This window comes from Stigmatopora nigra, chromosome 17 (assembly GCF_051989575.1).
Source record: "Stigmatopora nigra isolate UIUO_SnigA chromosome 17, RoL_Snig_1.1, whole genome shotgun sequence".
NCBI lineage: Eukaryota > Metazoa > Chordata > Actinopteri > Syngnathiformes > Syngnathidae > Stigmatopora > Stigmatopora nigra.
The window spans coordinates 349517-367467 of NC_135524.1; the positions used below are offsets into that span (position 1 = coordinate 349517).

General features: G+C 55.1%; 4 protein-coding genes and 1 pseudogene across 9 annotated transcripts; 2 read left to right on the top strand and 3 right to left on the bottom strand.

Moving 5' to 3' along the window:
• Positions 1 to 112: 112 nt before the first annotated feature.
• wdr36 (WD repeat domain 36) lies at positions 113 to 4392 on the bottom strand. The gene is made up of 20 exons (XM_077737704.1): positions 4239 to 4392; positions 4037 to 4064; positions 3869 to 3969; positions 3683 to 3800; positions 3474 to 3606; positions 3337 to 3391; positions 3142 to 3274; positions 2790 to 3083; positions 2656 to 2721; positions 2486 to 2584; positions 2259 to 2401; positions 2076 to 2193; positions 1820 to 1985; positions 1628 to 1736; positions 1487 to 1566; positions 1301 to 1408; positions 984 to 1218; positions 799 to 909; positions 401 to 715; positions 113 to 316 (listed from the first exon to the last, which is right to left on the bottom strand). Exons 1-20 carry the CDS (start codon positions 4386 to 4388, stop codon positions 167 to 169), a joined length of 2712 nt encoding a protein of 903 aa, XP_077593830.1. The 5' UTR covers positions 4389 to 4392; the 3' UTR covers positions 113 to 166.
• Positions 4393 to 4497: 105 nt separating this feature from the next.
• helq (helicase, POLQ like) lies at positions 4498 to 9297 on the bottom strand. 5 transcript variants are annotated; one of them, XM_077737706.1, is made up of 21 exons: positions 9017 to 9297; positions 8819 to 8922; positions 8534 to 8705; positions 8225 to 8464; positions 7973 to 8151; positions 7716 to 7916; positions 7573 to 7645; positions 7417 to 7514; positions 7259 to 7357; positions 7053 to 7198; positions 6742 to 6981; positions 6507 to 6648; positions 6338 to 6442; positions 6066 to 6267; positions 5816 to 5973; positions 5640 to 5738; positions 5394 to 5567; positions 5151 to 5264; positions 4951 to 5085; positions 4769 to 4893; positions 4498 to 4619 (listed from the first exon to the last, which is right to left on the bottom strand). In XM_077737706.1, the coding sequence occupies exons 2-20, from the start codon at positions 8840 to 8842 to the stop codon at positions 4813 to 4815; spliced, it is 2682 nt and encodes an 893-aa protein (XP_077593832.1). In that variant the 5' UTR covers positions 8843 to 8922; positions 9017 to 9297; the 3' UTR covers positions 4498 to 4619; positions 4769 to 4812. The 5 variants fall into 5 exon arrangements, with proteins under 5 accessions (XP_077593832.1, XP_077593833.1, XP_077593831.1 ...); XM_077737707.1 differs by lacking the exon at positions 4498 to 4619 and having other exon boundaries at positions 4736 to 4893; positions 7998 to 8143; XM_077737705.1 differs by lacking the exon at positions 4498 to 4619 and having other exon boundaries at positions 4736 to 4893.
• A 361-nt stretch (positions 9298 to 9658) lies between these two features.
• Positions 9659 to 11550, bottom strand: LOC144210493 (E3 ubiquitin-protein ligase MARCHF5-like). 2 transcript variants are annotated; one of them, XM_077737195.1, is made up of 6 exons: positions 11393 to 11550; positions 11001 to 11113; positions 10702 to 10922; positions 10309 to 10605; positions 10092 to 10249; positions 9659 to 10015 (listed from the first exon to the last, which is right to left on the bottom strand). In XM_077737195.1, exons 2-6 carry the CDS (start codon positions 11033 to 11035, stop codon positions 9887 to 9889), a joined length of 840 nt encoding a protein of 279 aa, XP_077593321.1. In that variant the 5' UTR covers positions 11036 to 11113; positions 11393 to 11550; the 3' UTR covers positions 9659 to 9886. The 2 variants fall into 2 exon arrangements, with proteins under 2 accessions (XP_077593321.1, XP_077593322.1); XM_077737196.1 differs by having other exon boundaries at positions 11001 to 11130; positions 11393 to 11549.
• A 502-nt stretch (positions 11551 to 12052) lies between these two features.
• Positions 12053 to 15558, top strand: actr1b (actin related protein 1B). The gene is made up of 11 exons (XM_077736761.1): positions 12053 to 12267; positions 12948 to 13012; positions 13089 to 13164; positions 13233 to 13358; positions 13433 to 13557; positions 13628 to 13844; positions 13916 to 14008; positions 14070 to 14244; positions 14309 to 14370; positions 14447 to 14487; positions 14564 to 15558. Exons 1-11 carry the CDS (start codon positions 12220 to 12222, stop codon positions 14664 to 14666), a joined length of 1131 nt encoding a protein of 376 aa, XP_077592887.1. The 5' UTR covers positions 12053 to 12219; the 3' UTR covers positions 14667 to 15558.
• A 446-nt stretch (positions 15559 to 16004) lies between these two features.
• On the top strand, positions 16005 to 17505 carry LOC144210630 (radial spoke head protein 3 homolog pseudogene; annotated as a pseudogene).
• Positions 17506 to 17951: the final 446 nt, after the last annotated feature.

Genomic DNA, 17951 nt, shown 5'->3' on the forward strand with positions numbered 1-17951 from the left:
AAAAGGAATATATGAACATCCAACTCTGATTTTTTGAAGAAAACGTAAAAATGAGAATTCTTCTTGACTACCGTTGACAGCACACGTGGCACAGAAACACAATCACTCCACATTTAAAAACATCAAATCTTTATTTGGACCATTTTGCAATAAAAACAAACTTTTTTTACAAAAGCGCACTCTTGGCGTACGTCAACAAACAGAGGGACTGATTGAAAGAGGCCCGGAGCTCCGTCCACTTGGTCTCCAGTCGCGTGCAGAGGCGGAGCAAGGCTTCCACGGCGACCGCGTCCTCCGACAGCGATCGCAGGTGAAGCTGCCCACGAGAAAGCAGAGTTTATTCCTTCATTAATGGCATCGGTGGCACGAAATAAGTGAAAATGATAGGCCAACTTGGTACCTTCAGAAAGAGCGCCAGGTAGGCGTGGGCCAGATCGTAATCCCGCCCGTTGGCCAGCATGCCCTCAATCATGGCGACAAACGCCACCAGCAGTCTGGGGGCTCCGCCCCCAAGGGGCGACAGCGCGGAAAGCTCCAGGGACACCCCCGACGGCCCCAGACTCTTCAACAGCTCGGCGGGAATTGCCAGCGCCTGCCAGGTGGGAACTGGCGCCGCATCGTTCCCCTGGCCGCTTCCCGCGTCTAGACACGCCTCCAGGGCCAGGGCAAACTTGGACAACACTTGGAACGGCGCAGGGCGGTCCAACGCCTCCGACTGAAACACCAGATGCGGCGGCGGCGGCGAGAAGGAGGTTAGAGTGCGCCTTGAGACGGCTAGCGTCTGCCGGCGGAGCCGACCTGCGCTCCTTCTTCGGGAACGGCGAAGCGCGGCGTCAGGCCCGGCACGGTGGGCAGGAAGAAGGGCGCCGCCGTCCCTTTTGTGGGCGGCGCCGCCGGTTTGTTCCTCTTCTGCAAAGCCAATGGATGTGAAGTGTTAAAAGTAGAAAAGACTTAAGCAAGCAGACGGGCACGGCGGCACGTACCTTGATGGTGTCCAGGCACATGAGATGTTTCCACCTGGACTCCGGAAGGCGGGACAGCGTCAAGAGCTCCGCCCCCAACTGCTCGGCCGAGGCGTAGGCCTCGGGCTCGTCTTCCGGCTCCTCCTCCTCGCCTTCCTCCCGCCACGCCCCGCCCGCCGGCGCCGTCTCCTCCTCCGGCTGGTGGTCGGCCGGGAGCGGTCGGAGCCCGACGGGCCCGAACAGGCTCCGATTGGTCCTGGAGAGGAGGGAGGAGCATCGGTGGCGTTGCCGTTTGTCAGTGAGGACGATAGGTGGCCATTTGAGAGCATTTGACCCACCACAAGCAAATGCCCAGACTGTCCACGTGCGACGTGGCCAGGAAGTCTCCGGTGGGGGACATGGAGACGCTGACCGGCGCCGCCCAGACCAGGAAGCAGTCCACCAGGCTTCAAAAAAAAAGAAAGCCATAATGGTCATCTAGTGGCGCTTGGGGCCAGAAAGGACACTGGTCGGCAGGCTCCAACCTTCCGGTGGGGAGGTCCCAGGTGCGAATGGTACAGTCCATGCCGCCAGTGATCAGCCAGCGGCCATCTGGGCTAAAAGTCTAAAGACAAACAAAACGGGAGTTAATTCCAGGGATTGGACGGCACGTGGGAATGACTGACCATGTCGTTGGTCTGCGCACGGTGGCCGGCAAACTTGCGCACGACTCGCTTGGTTTCCACGTCCACCACCACCAGCGTCAAGTCGTCCAGCGCCAACGCTAGCATGCCGCTAACACGTGCGCACGGCAGGAGAGAGACAAGGAAAGATTTGTCTATCACGCTGTAAAAAATGTGGTGAGTGGGCGGCCCCACCTTTCTCTGTGCAGCCGGATGGCGGCGGGGGCCACTTGCAGATCCAGCTGACCGTCCTGTTGCCGACTCTTGAAGCGCCAGAACTTGAGGAGCCCGTCGGCGCCGGCACTCAACGTCTGTTGATTGAGCCCGTCGGTGGCCACGCCCCTCAGCGCACCGCCGTGAGCTTTTGGAGAAAAAAAAAAAAAAAAAACAAGTGACCACTTGAGCCATGGCCAACAAAAGTTCAATCGAGGAACTAAGAGAGAAAGCACACCTCGCTCCCGGTCGCCGTAGCAACCCCGGTGCTGCCCGGACTGCAGGTTGTAAACGTCCAGGCGGCCGCACGAAGACCCCACCACCGCAAAGTTGCCGCAGGAAGTGATGTCCACGGCCTGCGGAGAGAAACGAGAAGCGGCGTCAGCCCGGGACGGAGAGAGGCGCCCGGAGACGGCGTTACCGTGGCGACGGAACTGCCGCGCACTCCCGGCGGTCGGAGATGGTGCGCCCCCATGCTGCATTGGCGGTAGTTCCAGGTGCTGGTGGCCAAGCGGCCACGGTGACACGCCACGATGCCGTCCCAGTCCGCCTGGCGGGCCGTGGCTGAGAGGCACAAAAAGACACGTCACGATGGCCTCCTCCTCCTCGCCACCGCCGCCACTCGTGCGTCTTGAAGGCCGGACCGACCCGAAGAGAAGGCGGTGATGGCGGGCAGGCGCAGCTCCTTGTAGGTCCAGCCATCCTTTTTCTTTTTCTTCTTCTGCTCTACCTTCTTGTTGACCGACCCTACACGTGCACAAAAAAAAAACACACACGTCAACAAAGAACAGGCACAAGAAGGAAGAGGAGTGCCAGACCGTGTCCCAGGTTCTTGTTGAGTCGGTCGTGGACGGTGGAGAACGATTGCAGCGTCCCGTCTTGGCCTAAGGGAAGGAAACGCCGTCTGACAAAGTGGGCCGGGCGACAAAGCGCGGCGGCGGCCGCCACTCACCCGCGCTGAGGATATTTTTGCCGTCGTCGGCGTGATGGCGCACGAGGGCGGGCGGGGCTTCGTGACCCCAGCGGCTTCTCAGCAACCTGATCCCGCCCCCTTCCCCGTCCATGATCCACACTTTGAGGGCGTTGTCGGCCGCGTTGCTGACCAGGAGCGGCTGCCCGTGCACGAAGCTCAGGCTGACCGCCGTCCGGTGGGCGCCCGGCAGCTGGCCCGCCGCCCGTCGGTGCTCCAAGTCCCACAGGGTCACGTGACCCTGCGGACTCCCCGCCGCCAGCATGGGCGGCCCGTCTGCGGGGCGGTCGCAAACTCAGCTCCGGCACGGCTCGGGTGAGGTGTCGTGACTCACCTGTCCGGAAGGCCAGCGAGGTGACGGGCCCCCAGTCCTGCGTGAAGGACATGAGCGTCTCGTCCACTCGGATGTTGTGGACGATGATGCGGCCCGTGGACGTCCCCACGCCCACCACGTCCACCGCCGGACTCTGTCGGGGTGAGCAGGCGTAAAAAACTTGATGGCGTGAGCGTGCAACACACTCACACTCACCTGCTCCAAAACAGTGACCCCTGCTGACCAGCCCGCAAAAGTGTACAGGAGCTTACTGTAAACAGGAAAAAAAATGTCAAGCGCTTCGACAGCAACAGATTTCCAATCATACAACATAACGAGCGAGCCCAGCCCACCTGGTCTTGAGGTTCCAGAGCTGCATGGTCCCCTGGCTACTGGCCAGCAAGACTTTGTTCAGGTACGTGCTGGGGTGCATCATGGCGGACACGGCAAAGGTGGCGGGGTCAAAGGTCAGCTCCAGGTACACATCTAAAGGGAGGGAAGGGGGGTCACGTGAGTCGCGTCCACCCGGCCCGCAGGCGGGGGCCAATTCCCGCTCGATCACCTCCGGCGCGGACGTCCCACACGACGACGAGGCCGCCGTGGTCGGCCGAGATCAGCTGATCGCCGAAAGGAAGCAGCGCGTGCACTTCCCGTCGGTGCCCGCGGTAAGTCTGCACCACCTGCGCACATTGGAGAGTGGGCAGCTTAAAAACCTGCTCTTTGGAGAAGCCCCGCCCCCTCGCCTCACATCCTTGTTCCTGGCGATGGCGTAGACGATTTTGCCGGCGGCGGCGAACACCAGCATCCTGTCCGCCGCCAAGCACGTGATGTCTTCGGGGAGGCCGTTACCTAGGCGACAGCGGGCGTCATGACACGGTGCGCCGTTGACCGCCCAAGTAAAAGACGATATACTCACTGACTGCAACGATTCCCAGACGATTGACCTAGAGGAAAGAAGAGGAACTGGGTGTTAAACTGAGAAATAATCCATCTCGCGAGACACGTATCGACAATTGTATCGGGTGGGAGCCCCCCAGCCCTAATAGCTAGCTACAAAGAAAACATTAAAAGTATACGTCCAAGACACACACACGCAAACATTCAAAGTTTGTTCTTACGTTGTAAGTGTGAAAACATTTGCCCACTGACGTGACAAGGTAGAACTCCCGATGTTTGCTATGGTATCGCAGCACGTGCGGCACGTGGTTGCAGTAAAGTCCCAATTGGCGAAAGCCGCTGAATAAACAACTGCCGCCTCCCCCCGCCATTGAAGCCACGAAGAGATACGAGGCGCTTGCAGCCACGCAAAGTCTCCGAAAAGCCAGCAAAAGACGCCAAAAGAGGCGCCGGGCTAGCAAAAGTCGCAGAAGTTCGGCAACCGGAAACAAACAGGTCCGTGCGGAAACAGGAAGAGGTAGACAAAGATTCCGCTTACTCGTTCGAAGAGCAGCACAAAAAGTCCTCCGACTAGCATACAAGCAGTACCTTTTTTTCCGTTTCTGGGGGTAAAACAATCCCTTTTAGTTGTTGTTTTCTAAGACGTGAGCAAGCTAACCATTCCCAATCAAAATTGATTGTAAAATATGTCAAATGTTTAAACAATAATACGAGATAATAAAGGTTTCTTCAAAAATAAGTTTATTCATACCGCTTGTGTTTGTGTTTAAAAAAGGCAAAAGGTCCCGGTGGACTTTAGCCGGGCAAGTCCGACGGCACGGCTAAAAGATGATCCGCCTCCTGCCTCAGCGTTTCCGCCTTCTCGTTGAGAAGCATCTGAAAAGAAAGGGCGGTCAGAGGCGCTCTGGCCCGCGGGGACGGCCCCACGCCCACCTTGGCCGAGGCCACCATCTGATGGGCCAGCTTCCGGCTCATGTGCGCCACCGTCTGAACCAGGAGGGTCGGCTCGGCGTTGGCCAAGTGCGTCAGCGTGGCGTAGCCGGCGGCGTGGAGCTGCTTGGCGCGAGCCTGCGGCGAGAAAACCTTGGCAAAATGGCCGACGACGGCGAGGGAGGGGGCGCCGGCGTCCTGACCTCCGTGACCCCCGCCACCTCCATGAGCGGGACAAGCTCCGCCTTGACGCAGTAGCTGAGGCGTCGCGTCAGCGCCTCCAAAAGCGAGCAGTACGGCCACAGCGAGTCCAGCTCCTTTCAAATAAAAAGGGAAAATGATCTTCTGTTATTGTGGATGCGAAAATGTTATATATATATATATATATCTCAAGATATATCAATTGGTTGAAATGAATGTCATTTTGGGGTAAAAGATGAATGTACCTGTGTGAAATAGTGCGCCCTAGAGCAGAAAGAGGCGGACGAGGCCAGCAGCGATTGGACGAAGCCGCGGCTGAGCTGGAACTTTTCCGCCGCCCCCCAAACGTCGCCGTCCTTCAGCAGCGACAAGAGAACCAACGCCAGGAAGGCGCGCTTGGCCGCCGCCACGTCGGCGTTCTACACGGGGGGAGGGGCGAAAGCAGAAGTGGGCTTGTCGGAAGATGGCGGCGGTGGACGGTAGGCACGGACCTTGCTCACGCTATGACCCGCGGCCGCGCGGGCCACCAGGCTTTCCGGGACGCCCGCCGCCGCAAACACTTTAAGCTCTTTGGACGACAGCGAGCCCATCTGCCCATGACGGAATGGCAAGAATTGAATAATTCCGTTTGTTTCAACGTTGGAGTGGCGAACGAGCGACGGCTCACCTGCGTGTAGAAGATCATCCAGTCGGGCTTGCAGGCGGCGGCCAGCTCGTACGGCGTGACCAGGAAGAGAAGGTGAAGGAGGCTGTTGAGAACCAGGCCTTCCAGGCCTTTCTGGAGGTCGCGGTGGAGGGCTTCGCTGTAGAGCACGTCCACGCAACCTGCACACGCGCGTCTCACACATTTTATTCATAAACAATAGTCGACGAACGTGGCCAAGCGATACGATGACGCACGTGCGCGAGCCACTGACCTTTATAGGCGGCGCGTCCCAACGGCGTGACCTGGAGCTCCCCCTCCCGAACGTGAAGAAGGCCTTTGAGCTGCAGGAGTTGGACGCTCCGCCCCACGGCGTCCTCCACGGCGTCCTCCACGCCGACCTGGGCGTGCTCCCGCTGCACGAAGAGCAGCGTCCCGCGCATAAAGTCCTCCAGGTGCTCCACGTGCGAGGCCGCCTGCGAGTGGGCGTTTCCGAAAACAGATTAGCCGGCGAGCGACCACACAAAAGCGACGACAAGAGCCTACTTTGAGTCCGACGAGGGACAGGATGAGGGCGTGCAGACTTTTGTGGTCTTCGGCGAGGAGGCGGCTGTAGCACTTCTCCACGGGGGCGCACAGCAAAGCTTTGGCCTGGACGCACAAAGGGTTAAAGGGCGGTCCCCGAGATGCGGCGAGCCCGGGCCAGGCCACCCACCTGCTGCCGCTGGGCCTCCTGTAGGATGAGGATGCTCTCGCCCTGGCGATCCAGCCCGGCCCGGCCGGCGCGCCCCGCCATCTGCTTGTACTGGCTGGTCTTCAGCGCTTCCCGAGCCACCAGGGGCGCCCGCACGATGACCCTGAGGACACGGCGGCGGCCGTTTTAGCCTCATGACGATATTAATTAAAACTAGGACAATTCTCTAGATTAGGGAAGAAGACGGCGCTCTGACCTCCGCGCCGGCAAGTTGACGCCGGCGGCCAGCGTGGACGTGCAGGAGATGAGGCAGAGGACCCCGGCAGAGTAGGCGTCCTCCAGCAGCTTCCTCTCGTCGGCGGTCAGGCCGCTGTGGTGGTAGGCCAACCCCAGCGGGACGGTCCGCCGCAAGACCGGACACACGGAGCCGCGGCCGCACTCCTCCAGCTGTTGCAAGAGGACTTCTTTTTCGGCCCTCCGGTGGCCCAGGAAGTCCCTGCGCCCGGAGGGCGGACAAAGGTCAGTGACGGAGGAAGCCACTTGGCACTTGTCCCGCGGCGGACTCACCGACGGAGGTACTTGCAAATCATGACGGCCACGTTCTCGCAGTTCTTCTTGGTGGGGCAGAAGACCAGGCAGGAATGCTGGGGGATCACCTCCGTCACCAGCGCCACCACGTGGTCCGGGTCCGCCTTCAGCATGGCGCTGGAATACTGAGGACCAACCGCTCCATATCTTTAAATCCTGGAAATCTCGTTTTTCCTTTTCGTTACCTTCAACTCCAGCCGACGGCACAGACGGAAAGAGTCTTCCTCTCGGGCGTCCATCTGGTAAATGCCGTCTCCCACTTTCACGTACTCCTCCAGGCGCACCTAGCGAGAGCGAATGAGGACGACTGAAGGACCGCCGTGGACGGAAAACGGCCACTCACCGGTCGGAAGTCGTCGTGGTAGTTTTCGGCCTTGAGGAAGGCCTGCAGGTCGCCGATGTTGCCCAGGGTGGCGCTCATGCCGATGATCTGCGTGCCGGCTGCAAAAAAAAAAAGATGTCGTGTCCGCAGAAGGGGCGTCGCCAAGTCCTCACTCACGGCCCAGGCGCAAGACTTTGGCCAAGGTGATCTCCAGCAAAGCTCCTCGGCTGCCCTCGCCCAGCATGTGCAGCTGCAAGGACAGAGTCGTTTCAGAAGGGCGCCCGTCGGAACGACGCCCCCGAAACCCTACGGAGACCCACCTCGTCGACCACCATCAGTCCCACGCGTCCGAGGGATTCCTCCTCGATCAGCGCGTTGACCAGGGCGTGCGCCTTCTCGATGGTGGCCACGTAAAGCGAGCGGCGTCCCACGCGGTTGACGGGAGGGAAGCGCCCCCTGCTCCCCGCGTACTCCTCCACCAAGAAGTCCAGCTCCAGCCCCAAGGCCGCCAGGTCGCGCACCTGCGCGATGATCAGATCCTCATCTTCTACTCACGGAAATGCTCTTTTTGGCGTACCTTCTCTTGGACCAGGGCCACGTACGGCAGGACGAAGAGGCAGTTGTTTTTGCGGCAAAGGAGCTCGCGGATCATCAGGAGCTCGGCCACCAAGGTTTTGCCGCCGCTGGTGGGAAGCGTGTAGATGAGATTCCTCCTCTGGGCCAGGCACTCCAGACGCAAGCACGTTTCCTGCCACGCTAGCCACGAGCAGGTCAGCTCGCCAGCGCGCCAAAACCAAGTGGTGATCCCGTCGGCAGGACGCGCGCTCACCGTAGAGGCCGGGGATTCCCCGCAGCGTGAAGAGGAGCTCTCGGACTCTGCCGGGCAGTCCGAAAAAAGGCCCCAGGTCGTCGGCGCGCGCCCGGACGGCCTCGGCGGCGTCGCCCACCCGGCTGTCCAGCGCCGCCTCCTTGGCGGCCGCCGAGCGGGAGACGGCGGCGGTCGCCGGGGCCGCCGCGTTGCATCTCAGCGCCGTCTTGAGGCGCTCGCTCACGCTCCTCCTGGCCTCGTCTGGGACGGACGGCGGGCAACGTTCACGTCCGAGAGATGGGACGGCTCTCGACGGCACGGCGACCCTACTTTCTTCCACTTTGGGCCTCTTGGCTTCCCGACAAGAATCAAAGTCCTCGGTCGGCGGCGGCGGCGGCGCTTGATCCGAGGCCAGGGCGTCGGCCTGTTCCAACTTGGCCAACAGCGACGAATCTCCCAGGAGGCTGTCATAGTCCCCGAACAAGTCCTCGCCATCGCTGCACTGATCCGCACGCAGGCAAGAGTGAGAATTAGGCACAATGACTAACCGGTATGCAAAAATGTCCCTAGTGCTCTCAAACACATATCAATACTTAAAAAATATATATATCCAACCTCGGCGTGCTGCTTGTCAGTCATGATTTTGAAGGATGTTCATCGTTTGGAATCCCTCGCCCGCACGTGATATGCCAGAACCTCCGTGCTCCAAACAAAAGCACCTGACGGGATTTGAGAGATTTTGAAAAAGTCTATTGCAAGCTACTAGTGGTCAGTTATTGTTATTGACACGATGATGGAGAGGTGCACACTTACGGTCGGTCAAAGCACGAGCAGGAGACTTCCACGTCCTTACTTTAGCAGACACAACTTTAGGTTTATGCATGAAGCATTAAGCTTCCATTGGAGTTTTGTGAAACTGTAACACTGACGCGTCTATTTGTTTAGCGAACTCGCGAAAAAAAACTCAGCTGTTTCCCTCTCTCTTTCACATGGCACGGAACCATTTCGAAGTCGCTATGGCGACGCCGGGTCTATAGGCGGCGAAACTGACCGATAGCAGCTCCGGAAGTTCTCGTGACAATAACATAAAGTCGACGTCTTTCGTGTTCCGGAAAAATCTCGAGTCCCGCTGTTTTTCCGGTAGTAACGACCTGGCCAATGGGAGTTAAGAATGGCCACCATAGCAACCAATCATGGCAGATGAATCTTTAGTGACGTCAGGAGTTTATTCAACACAATTTAGTTAGTGTAGTTTCTACGAAAGCGTATTGCATTCAACTTAAAAATAACTAAATAAGAAAACAATAACCCCAAAAATAAATAAATTTGATATTTTCTAAGGCCAATGCAATTAGGTTTTGTAAATTTCTCAACCCAAAGTAACCACAAATTACTTTTATTCCAACTCAACTCTGAACACCAAAAAGGATCTACAAAAGAAGTGTTGAAATTGATTTTTTATGACTCATTTTACAGAGTCCACTTTTAATCATTAAAATGTGGAATACAAAATTTCCATTGAGGAACCCACGGCAACAAATGAAGTCATGCGTTGCCGTTGACAGCGATGGGCGCCCAATCCATTTGACCTCTATTGCCATGAATGGCATAGAAATTGGAAAAGTTCTACTGTAGTCGTAGAAAGTCCATGAGGCATTTGGTTGTCTTGTCAGCATTGGCCCGTCACGGACTGGTGGCGGTGTCACGGGTGTCCGGGTAATCCAGGATGTTTCGCTTTGTCTGCATGATGTGCTGCTGGTGTTTGACGTATACCTTCAGCGAGCCCTTCAGCAAAACGAAAGTGGCGCCTCCCTGTGGAGGGAGGACCGTAAACGCGGGAGAAGATGACCCAAAAATAAGCAACACTTTCCGCGGGTTCACCACTCACCAGGAGAGCCTGCCGCAGGTTGGAGGTGACCCCCCTGAAGAGAAGCCGCCCCAGCATGCTCGAGATCCACGGGAGGACCAGAGCGCCGCAAAGGGTCCTCGACACCGACAGGTGGTCTCCCGGCGCCCCCGGCAGTGGACGTAGATCATTGCTCACAGCTGACGGACAGGGACAGTCAGAAAGCCGGCCGAAAAGTAAGCGTGTCGGGCGCGTGTACCGTGTTGCCGATGACAGGAAATTCTCAGCCAGAAGCGCACCAGGACGTCTTCCCAGCGCACCATCTTCCCCAGGACCAAGACCACCGGGATGGCGGGTAGACCCACCAGGAGGAAGATGGGGTCGGCTCGCTCCATCATGTTCAGGCCCTTCTTGTGTCCCAACACCTGCATCACGGCCACGGCGCCGTACGTGACGGCCGACCAGTACGCCGTGCCCACCAGCGCCCCCATGGCGGCGAAGGGGCTGGCCCGGGAGAGTGCGCGGTCCACCTGCTGCAGGAAGAACACCAGTGGACCTGACGGGAAAAAAAAACAATTTTCCCAAAGTGATTAGCCGGCAGCCATCTTGGATAGGGCAAATATCAGGGAACCCACAGCCCGTACAGCCTTACCCATCTTAGGGAAAACGACATGGTAGCGTGTTCCACACTGAGGACAGCAGACGCCCGCGCCGCCACCGTCGCCATCGCCGCCAATTCCTCTCTGCTTCTCGTCCAACCATCGCTGCAGACAAGACTGATGGATCCATTTGGTGCAACCTCGACAGCGGCACGGACTCAACCACTGCGCACTGTGGTCGTCGCTCTCCGTGGCGAAACAAACCCAACAGTGTCTGGTGCAAAACACCCCCCCCCCAAAAAAATGATGAACTACAAAACCTGACACGTTTTGACGTATTTTGGAGTCTCACTTTTCTGGCTGATCCTCATCCAACAAGGCTGCCATGATGCTTTTCTTCAGGGGCCTAGCTGGAGTCCATCAGTAATTCAGCACCATTTTTCAATTTGAAATACGTAGTTGTACCTGTACCCAAAGTGAAACTAAAAAAATAATCATATGACAGTTCCTGAGAAATGAAGCAACATAGCTCCCTCTACACACATCGTTCGATCGTAGGAGTGCCCAAATTCAATAGGACAAAAATGGTTTTACACACATATAAATTATGGCAGTTTACACTTGAAAGTGTCACAGGGACAAAGCTATATTTAGCTCAATGGCTAGGATTACTACAACGACATCAAAACAAACAAAAACCAAGGATACAACCTTAAAATGTTGACACGTAAACATAAAACTTACCTTTAAACAACGATATTTACAAACGTTGCAATAATAGTTGAGGTTGATGATAAAAGTCTAACGTTGCTGTCTTCTGTTAAGCTAGTATGTATTTGTGGTGTTGTTGTGGGATTCACGGACCTGCTCTAAAGGAACGCCCCCTCCTCGTAGCCTCGTTCTGATTGGTCAAAGAGTAGACTCAGGGAACAGCATGAGTCGAGGAAAAGGAAATGCTTAGATGTCAGTCACGAAGAAATATCTAACATAAAACACTTGGTGTATTTGTATGTTAATTAACCAAAAACAAAACCAAGAAAAGCTTAAAAAGGCTCAGAAAAACAGAAAAGGAGTAAGGAACAATGATACTTACTTGAAATAAAACCATCCAAAACACATGACCGAGAAAAAAAGGTTGTTTTCTCCAAAGCAAAGAGTAGAAAGTTTGTAACGTAAGTAAGTCAAAGTTTAAGAAAATAAACAATAAGACAAAAACTAAAAAAGAGTGACTGAAACATACCGGTGTAATAAAATAGCCAACTAAATAGTAGTTACTAACGAGGTGGGATTGAAAAACCGGACCCAAAGTCTCCTGAAATTCAATTGGTTTAATATCCCGCCCGTCACAAAATGGTTGGCCCTGATTGGTCGCAGTGGCTGTCAGAGGCGCTGCCGGTGTCGCTGTGGGGCGGGATTAGACAGGAGCGAGGAGCGCTGTGTGGACTGGACTAGAGCAGGGCTTGTGCCTCGCCTGGTTCTGCTCATCTATCTATTTTCCCCTTCCAATTGGGACGCTATTCAGTACCAAAAGTGGACCTTGAGACACGCGCTCCTCTCCATCGTCGTCCGTCATGGAATCCTATGACATTTTAGCTAACCAGCCCGTGGTGATCGATAACGTGAGTATGATGACGTCAGTCACCCACACCCAAACCCGGGCCGTCGCTGGCTATTTTTTAGCTTAGCTAGTCTATTGTTTCCGAGATGATTTGCAGCTTTTAGCTTCATTACTCGGGCAAATTGTGTACATTTTATTTGTCATTAATATTGAACGTATGCATAAAACACGACCAACACAATGGGAAGGCCGATTGCGACTTTGTTTTGATTTAGCCCATTGGTGCATGCTAGCTCCGGCTTCTAGCTTCTTGCTACATTTGACGCTTATCGACTTCTAATGTTGCTTTTGCTCAAATGTTGCTTGCAGATGATGTGATAATTGATTATGAGTCAAGCTGGTTGCAAATGTTAGTTTTTTTGCTTTTTAACAGCAACAACTCTAAATTAACCAAAAAAACAAATTAATAAACATTTCAATAATTGATGAGAATAGCTGCATTTTATATGTACATGTATACATAAATATATGGATATATATTTAGTTAAAATATATGAAAAACATCAGAGATTGGAATAAAATGTATTACAATACTGGTTAACATTTTGACATTATTTTCACGCTCACGTCCCATGTTGCGTTCAATAACTGTGGGACAAAGCAGTTGTTTGTTTGCGTGGCCTCCAGCCATATCTCGTGATATTCTGCAACTTTTTTTTTCATTTTTTTTCATCCATTCAGGGTTCGGGGGTCATCAAAGCTGGCTTTGCTGGAGACCAGATCCCTAAATACTGTTTTCCTAACTAGTAAGTCTGCTTCACTTTTCATCGCAAGCCGGGATGCAGATCGGAAACACAAATGGGAATATTTTGCCTATTTCAGTGTGGGACGTCCTAAACACGTCCGTGTCATGGCGGGGGCACTGGAGGGAGACCTCTTCATTGGCCCCAAAGCAGAGGTAATTACTACAAAGTGGTGGTCACCCAAACTTTTACCATAACGCTTCCCTTTTTTTTTTTACGTCAGGAGCACCGCGGGCTGCTGTCGGTGCGCTACCCGATGGAGCACGGCATCGTGAAGGACTGGAACGACATGGAGAGGATCTGGCAGTACGTCTACTCCAAGGAACAGCTGCAGACCTTCTCCGAGGAGGTGGGCGAAGGCGGCCCGTGGGTTCATGCGTCTGGGTGGTGGTCACATTTTGATTGACATCTACTGTTCCTCAGCATCCGGTTCTTCTGACGGAAGCGCCGCTCAACCCCAGCAAGAACCGCGAGAAGGCCGCCGAGGTCTTCTTCGAGACCTTCAACGTTCCCGCGCTTTTCATCTCCATGCAGGCCGTCCTCAGCTTGTAAATCATTTTCTTCCAGTCCCGTCCCTTTGAGATCCCCCATTGAATCCCGGATTTAATTTACGGTCAGGTACGCCACGGGACGCACCACGGGCGTGGTGTTGGACTCGGGCGACGGCGTGACGCACGTGGTGCCCATCTACGAGGGCTTCGCCATCCCGCACTCCATCATGCGCGTGGACATCGCCGGCAGGGACGTGTCTCGCTACCTGCGCCTGCTCCTGCGCAAGGAGGGCTACAACTTCAACACCTCGGCCGAGTTCGAGGTGGTGCGGACCATCAAGGAGGTGAGGACCCCGCCTCTTTTTGACCTGGGGACGCCAGCAGCCTCTAATCTCCCTCCCCTCGCCGCCAACAGAGGGCGTGCTACCTGTCGCTGAACCCCCAGAAGGACGAGACGCTGGAGACGGAGAGGGCGCAGTACGTCCTCCCCGACGGGAGCGCCTTAAACGTAAGCGTCCCGGGGTACCACGTCCTCGACCGCATTTAACCGGCTTTTACGCCCACCCCAGATCGGTCCGGCCCGCTTCCGCGCCCCCGAGCTGCTCTTCCGGCCCGACCTGGTGGGCGACGAGAGCTCGGGCATCCACGAGGTTCTGGCCTACGCCATCCAGAAGTCCGACATGGACCTGAGGCGCACGCTCTTCTCCACCATCGTGCTGTGCGGAGGGTCCACGCTCATCAAAGGTAGCGCTCGCTCGGGGAGGAAGGCGTGCCCAGCCGCCCGCTGACTCACTGTCGCCCCCTCCAGGCTTCGGAGAGAGGTTATTGACTGAAGTCAAGAAGCTGGCGCCCAAAGACGTCAAGATTAAGGTTTACATTGCATTTTTTTTTCTTCTTGCCCTTTCCATTTCGCGGTTAACGTTTGTGTATGTTTTTGTGGTTGCAGATTTCCGCCCCCCAGGAGCGACTCTACTCCACCTGGATCGGGTATTTTTCGTTATGTTGACGACTACTTACTGTATTATACAAATGTTTAACTTAGTTTTTCCCCTCCCATCCGCAGAGGCTCCATCTTGGCGTCGTTGGACACGTTCAAGAAGATGTGGGTGTCCAAGCGGGAGTACGAAGAAGACCGGGCGCGCGCCATCCACAGGAAGACCTTCTAGGACGGCTGTGCCCTGAACTGACCCTGCCGCCCTTTCCCCCAAACCCTGGCCTCTTGGCCAACGGCGCCCGCCGCCGAGGACTCCCGCCGAAACCGCCACACGAAGGTGTTCGTTCGTAAGATCACGTGTCAACGAAAAAACACACACAAAAAAACACTTTTCTTTTCTTGTTTGTTTTGCTACGGTTCCATTCCAAAGTTTTCTCTTGCTACACTTTTGACCTTAACTCTTTCAGCGCCTTTGACGACGATAGACGTCCAATCACGTCCGTCTTCCAAAAAAAAACAACTAACCTCTTTAAATAACTAATCATTACATTTATTTGTATCCGCCAAATGAATGGGACGTCTAGCTTGTGAAAGACCTTTCTTTGCCCCAACCAACATGGCCTCCGATCGCCATGTTGACGTTGCTCGGCGTCCAATTCTTTCGGCCATCTTGGTTGGGGCAACGTTCCCAACAAAGTCAATGCAGGTCTCACTGCTAGTACTAATCATGGCATTTTAACACCATTGACGGCCTCGGACGTCCCTCCTCGTCAACGGCACCTGACGAGTTTGCAACTAGCACTTGGCTAGCATGACTAGCTTTGGGAATTTGACCTTACTAGTAAGAAGTCCCACAACCGAGGACAAAAGCGCGGCAGTAAACGGTGAAGCCGGCCGGCGGTGCGTCAGACCATTGGCTGGCTCCCAACCAATAGGAGTCTTCCTTTTTTTTTGAATGGCGGAAGTCACCGAGGACGGTGGCTAGCGAAAGCTTCGGGGCCTTTGCGAAAAGAAAAAAAAAGTTTTGTCCGCTAACGATTTGCGCTCTGGTCCATATTGTTGTTATTATTATAATTATCATCTTCGTATTATATGGAAGAAAGAAATAAATGTCTGCTGCTCAATTGCGTGTGTCTAATGTGTCCATTTTTGAGAGCTGCTGAATGACTTCAAAGCAAATACTTTAATGGGGCCACACACGTTGATGGGAGGGACCAGTTTGGGCCCTCGCACCACGAGTTTGACACCAGTGAGTGAGGTGATATTTTTGGGGAATATTTTATGTGCACTTGGTTCTCGAAATGACTCTGGAGTACCATCACGTTGGGGCACATGTTTACAATAGCAAAATTATCTGTATTCATTGCTTCTTTGAAAACAACCTTTCAAAATAAGACCAATTGCTTGTAGATGGTGCCATTTTGGTGCCACGTACTTCCTTGTCAATGTCACCAAAGCTTTATTTAGAGAAGCAGCTGAACGGAAATGACTATATCGGTCCGAAAAAAACAACAGGAATGATATTCTACTCGGTATATCCTATGTATTGTGAAAGGACATTTCTCTTCCGCCCTGGTACGTGCGATGACGTCAGAAAGCTTTGGTCGCGCAAGTTTGATGTCACGATGATGACGCCCCTCGCGTCGAGACTCTGGAACTGCGCGATACTCAGGAGGAAGTCACCAAATAACTTTAACTCACCTCCAAGCTGAGACTAGAAGCGGCCATGGAATCCAGTTGAACAAAAGTCCCCCTTCCTCTTTCCCTCCCCCTCAAAGAAGCGATTGGGAGCCCACCGGGACCATGGCTTCCGTCTCCCAACGCAACAACAACAAAGCCTCGTCCACCTACGTGTACTCCAGCCGCCCCCGGGCGGTGGACGGGCGCTCCAAGGCCAACGGCTCCCCGACGGAGAAGTCCCAGTACGGGAACATCATGTACGACCGGCGGGTGGTGCGCGGGGGCCCGTCCAGGACCACGGCGCAGGCGGCCGACGTGCTGCAGCAGCACGGCTTCCGCCGCCGCTCGGTGGACTTTTTGCGCTCGCGGGACCAGCTGTGGTTCAACACCCGCGGCGACCACGGCGGCCTGCCCGGCCGCAAGCACGTGGACGTGCAGACCGACTCCTACCTGGAGGAGCTGAGCCTGGTGCTGGTGACCAAGGACGCCGACTCGCAGACGGACGCCTTCCTGGACCGCCCCGCCACGCCGCTCTTCATCCCGGCCAAGTCGGGCGAGGACGTGGCCACGCAGATCCTGGAGGGCGAGCTCTTCGACTTTGACCGCGAGGTGCAGCCCGTGCTGGAGGTGCTGGTGGGCAAGACCATCGAGCAGTCCCTGCTGGAGGTGATGGAGGAGGAGGAGCTGTCGTGCCTGCGGGCCCAGCAGAGGGCCTTCCAGCAGCTGCGCAACGCCGAGCTGGCCGAGGTCCAGCGTCTGCAGGAGCAGGAGCGCCGGCGGGCCGAGGAGAAGGAGTGCCGCATCGGGCAGCAGAAGGAGGCCGTGCGCAAGGAGAAGGAGACGGCCGAGATGATCGCCGCCCAGGCCTGCGCGCAGCAGTTCCTCTCCAAGCTCTTCCCGGCCGTCTTCGCCTCGCTGCGCCGCCACGGCTACTTCTACGACCCGGTGGAGAGGGACATCGAGATCAACTTCTTCCAGTGGCTCATGGCCGAGGTCCACAACACGCTGGAGAAGAGGAACTCGGCCCGCCTGCTGCTGGACGCCATCATCCACGACATCGCCCTGTCCAGGACCGACTTCTTCTCCGCCGACCTGGAGGAGGCGCTCAGGGCCGAAAAGTAGACGCCGACGGGTTGACGTGGATGGAAATGGAGCGGACCTCTCGTTTGTTGAAATGAAGCCGCGTGATTGGACGTCTGTCACCGTCAGGTGGCTAAAGCTTCATCATTGGGGGTCATCATATGACATTAACGTGACCGTTTTTTTTAATGAATAACTAAATAGTAGTGGTATTGGGTGTCTTTTGTGTTCGATAGAGGGCGCCACATCACCACTCATGTATCCTTTCAAGCACTCTTACTGTCATTTGACCTAAAATATGACTGAAAAGATGCCTGGAGTTGATTTAATCACCCTCAAAATGTATATAACTGGAAGTGACATCATACCAGCAGGAAATGACCTCAAAATACCCAAAAAAATGACCCCAAGAGGCTTGTTTGACCATGCGACATGATCCTGTAGTGCCCCCAAATCATCAGAAAGTGACCTTGACATGTCCTAAAAAGAAACGGGAAGTGACCCGGGGTACTTTAGCGACCAGCATGCCCACGCCACTTCTTCTGAAATGGCTTTTTTCACTCGGCCGTAAACTCGGGGCTTTTATTTTTACATGGCGGAACACGGGAAACATTAGCTTTGGCGTCTGAGGGATGAATTTTGAATTGACGGCGCCCACCCGGGTATCCAGAGGCGAACCTGCAACCGCGCTGATGGATGAAGTTTTAATGCCATTCAAAAGATTCATTGGTTCACCCGCGCCTTTGCCTAACGGGCA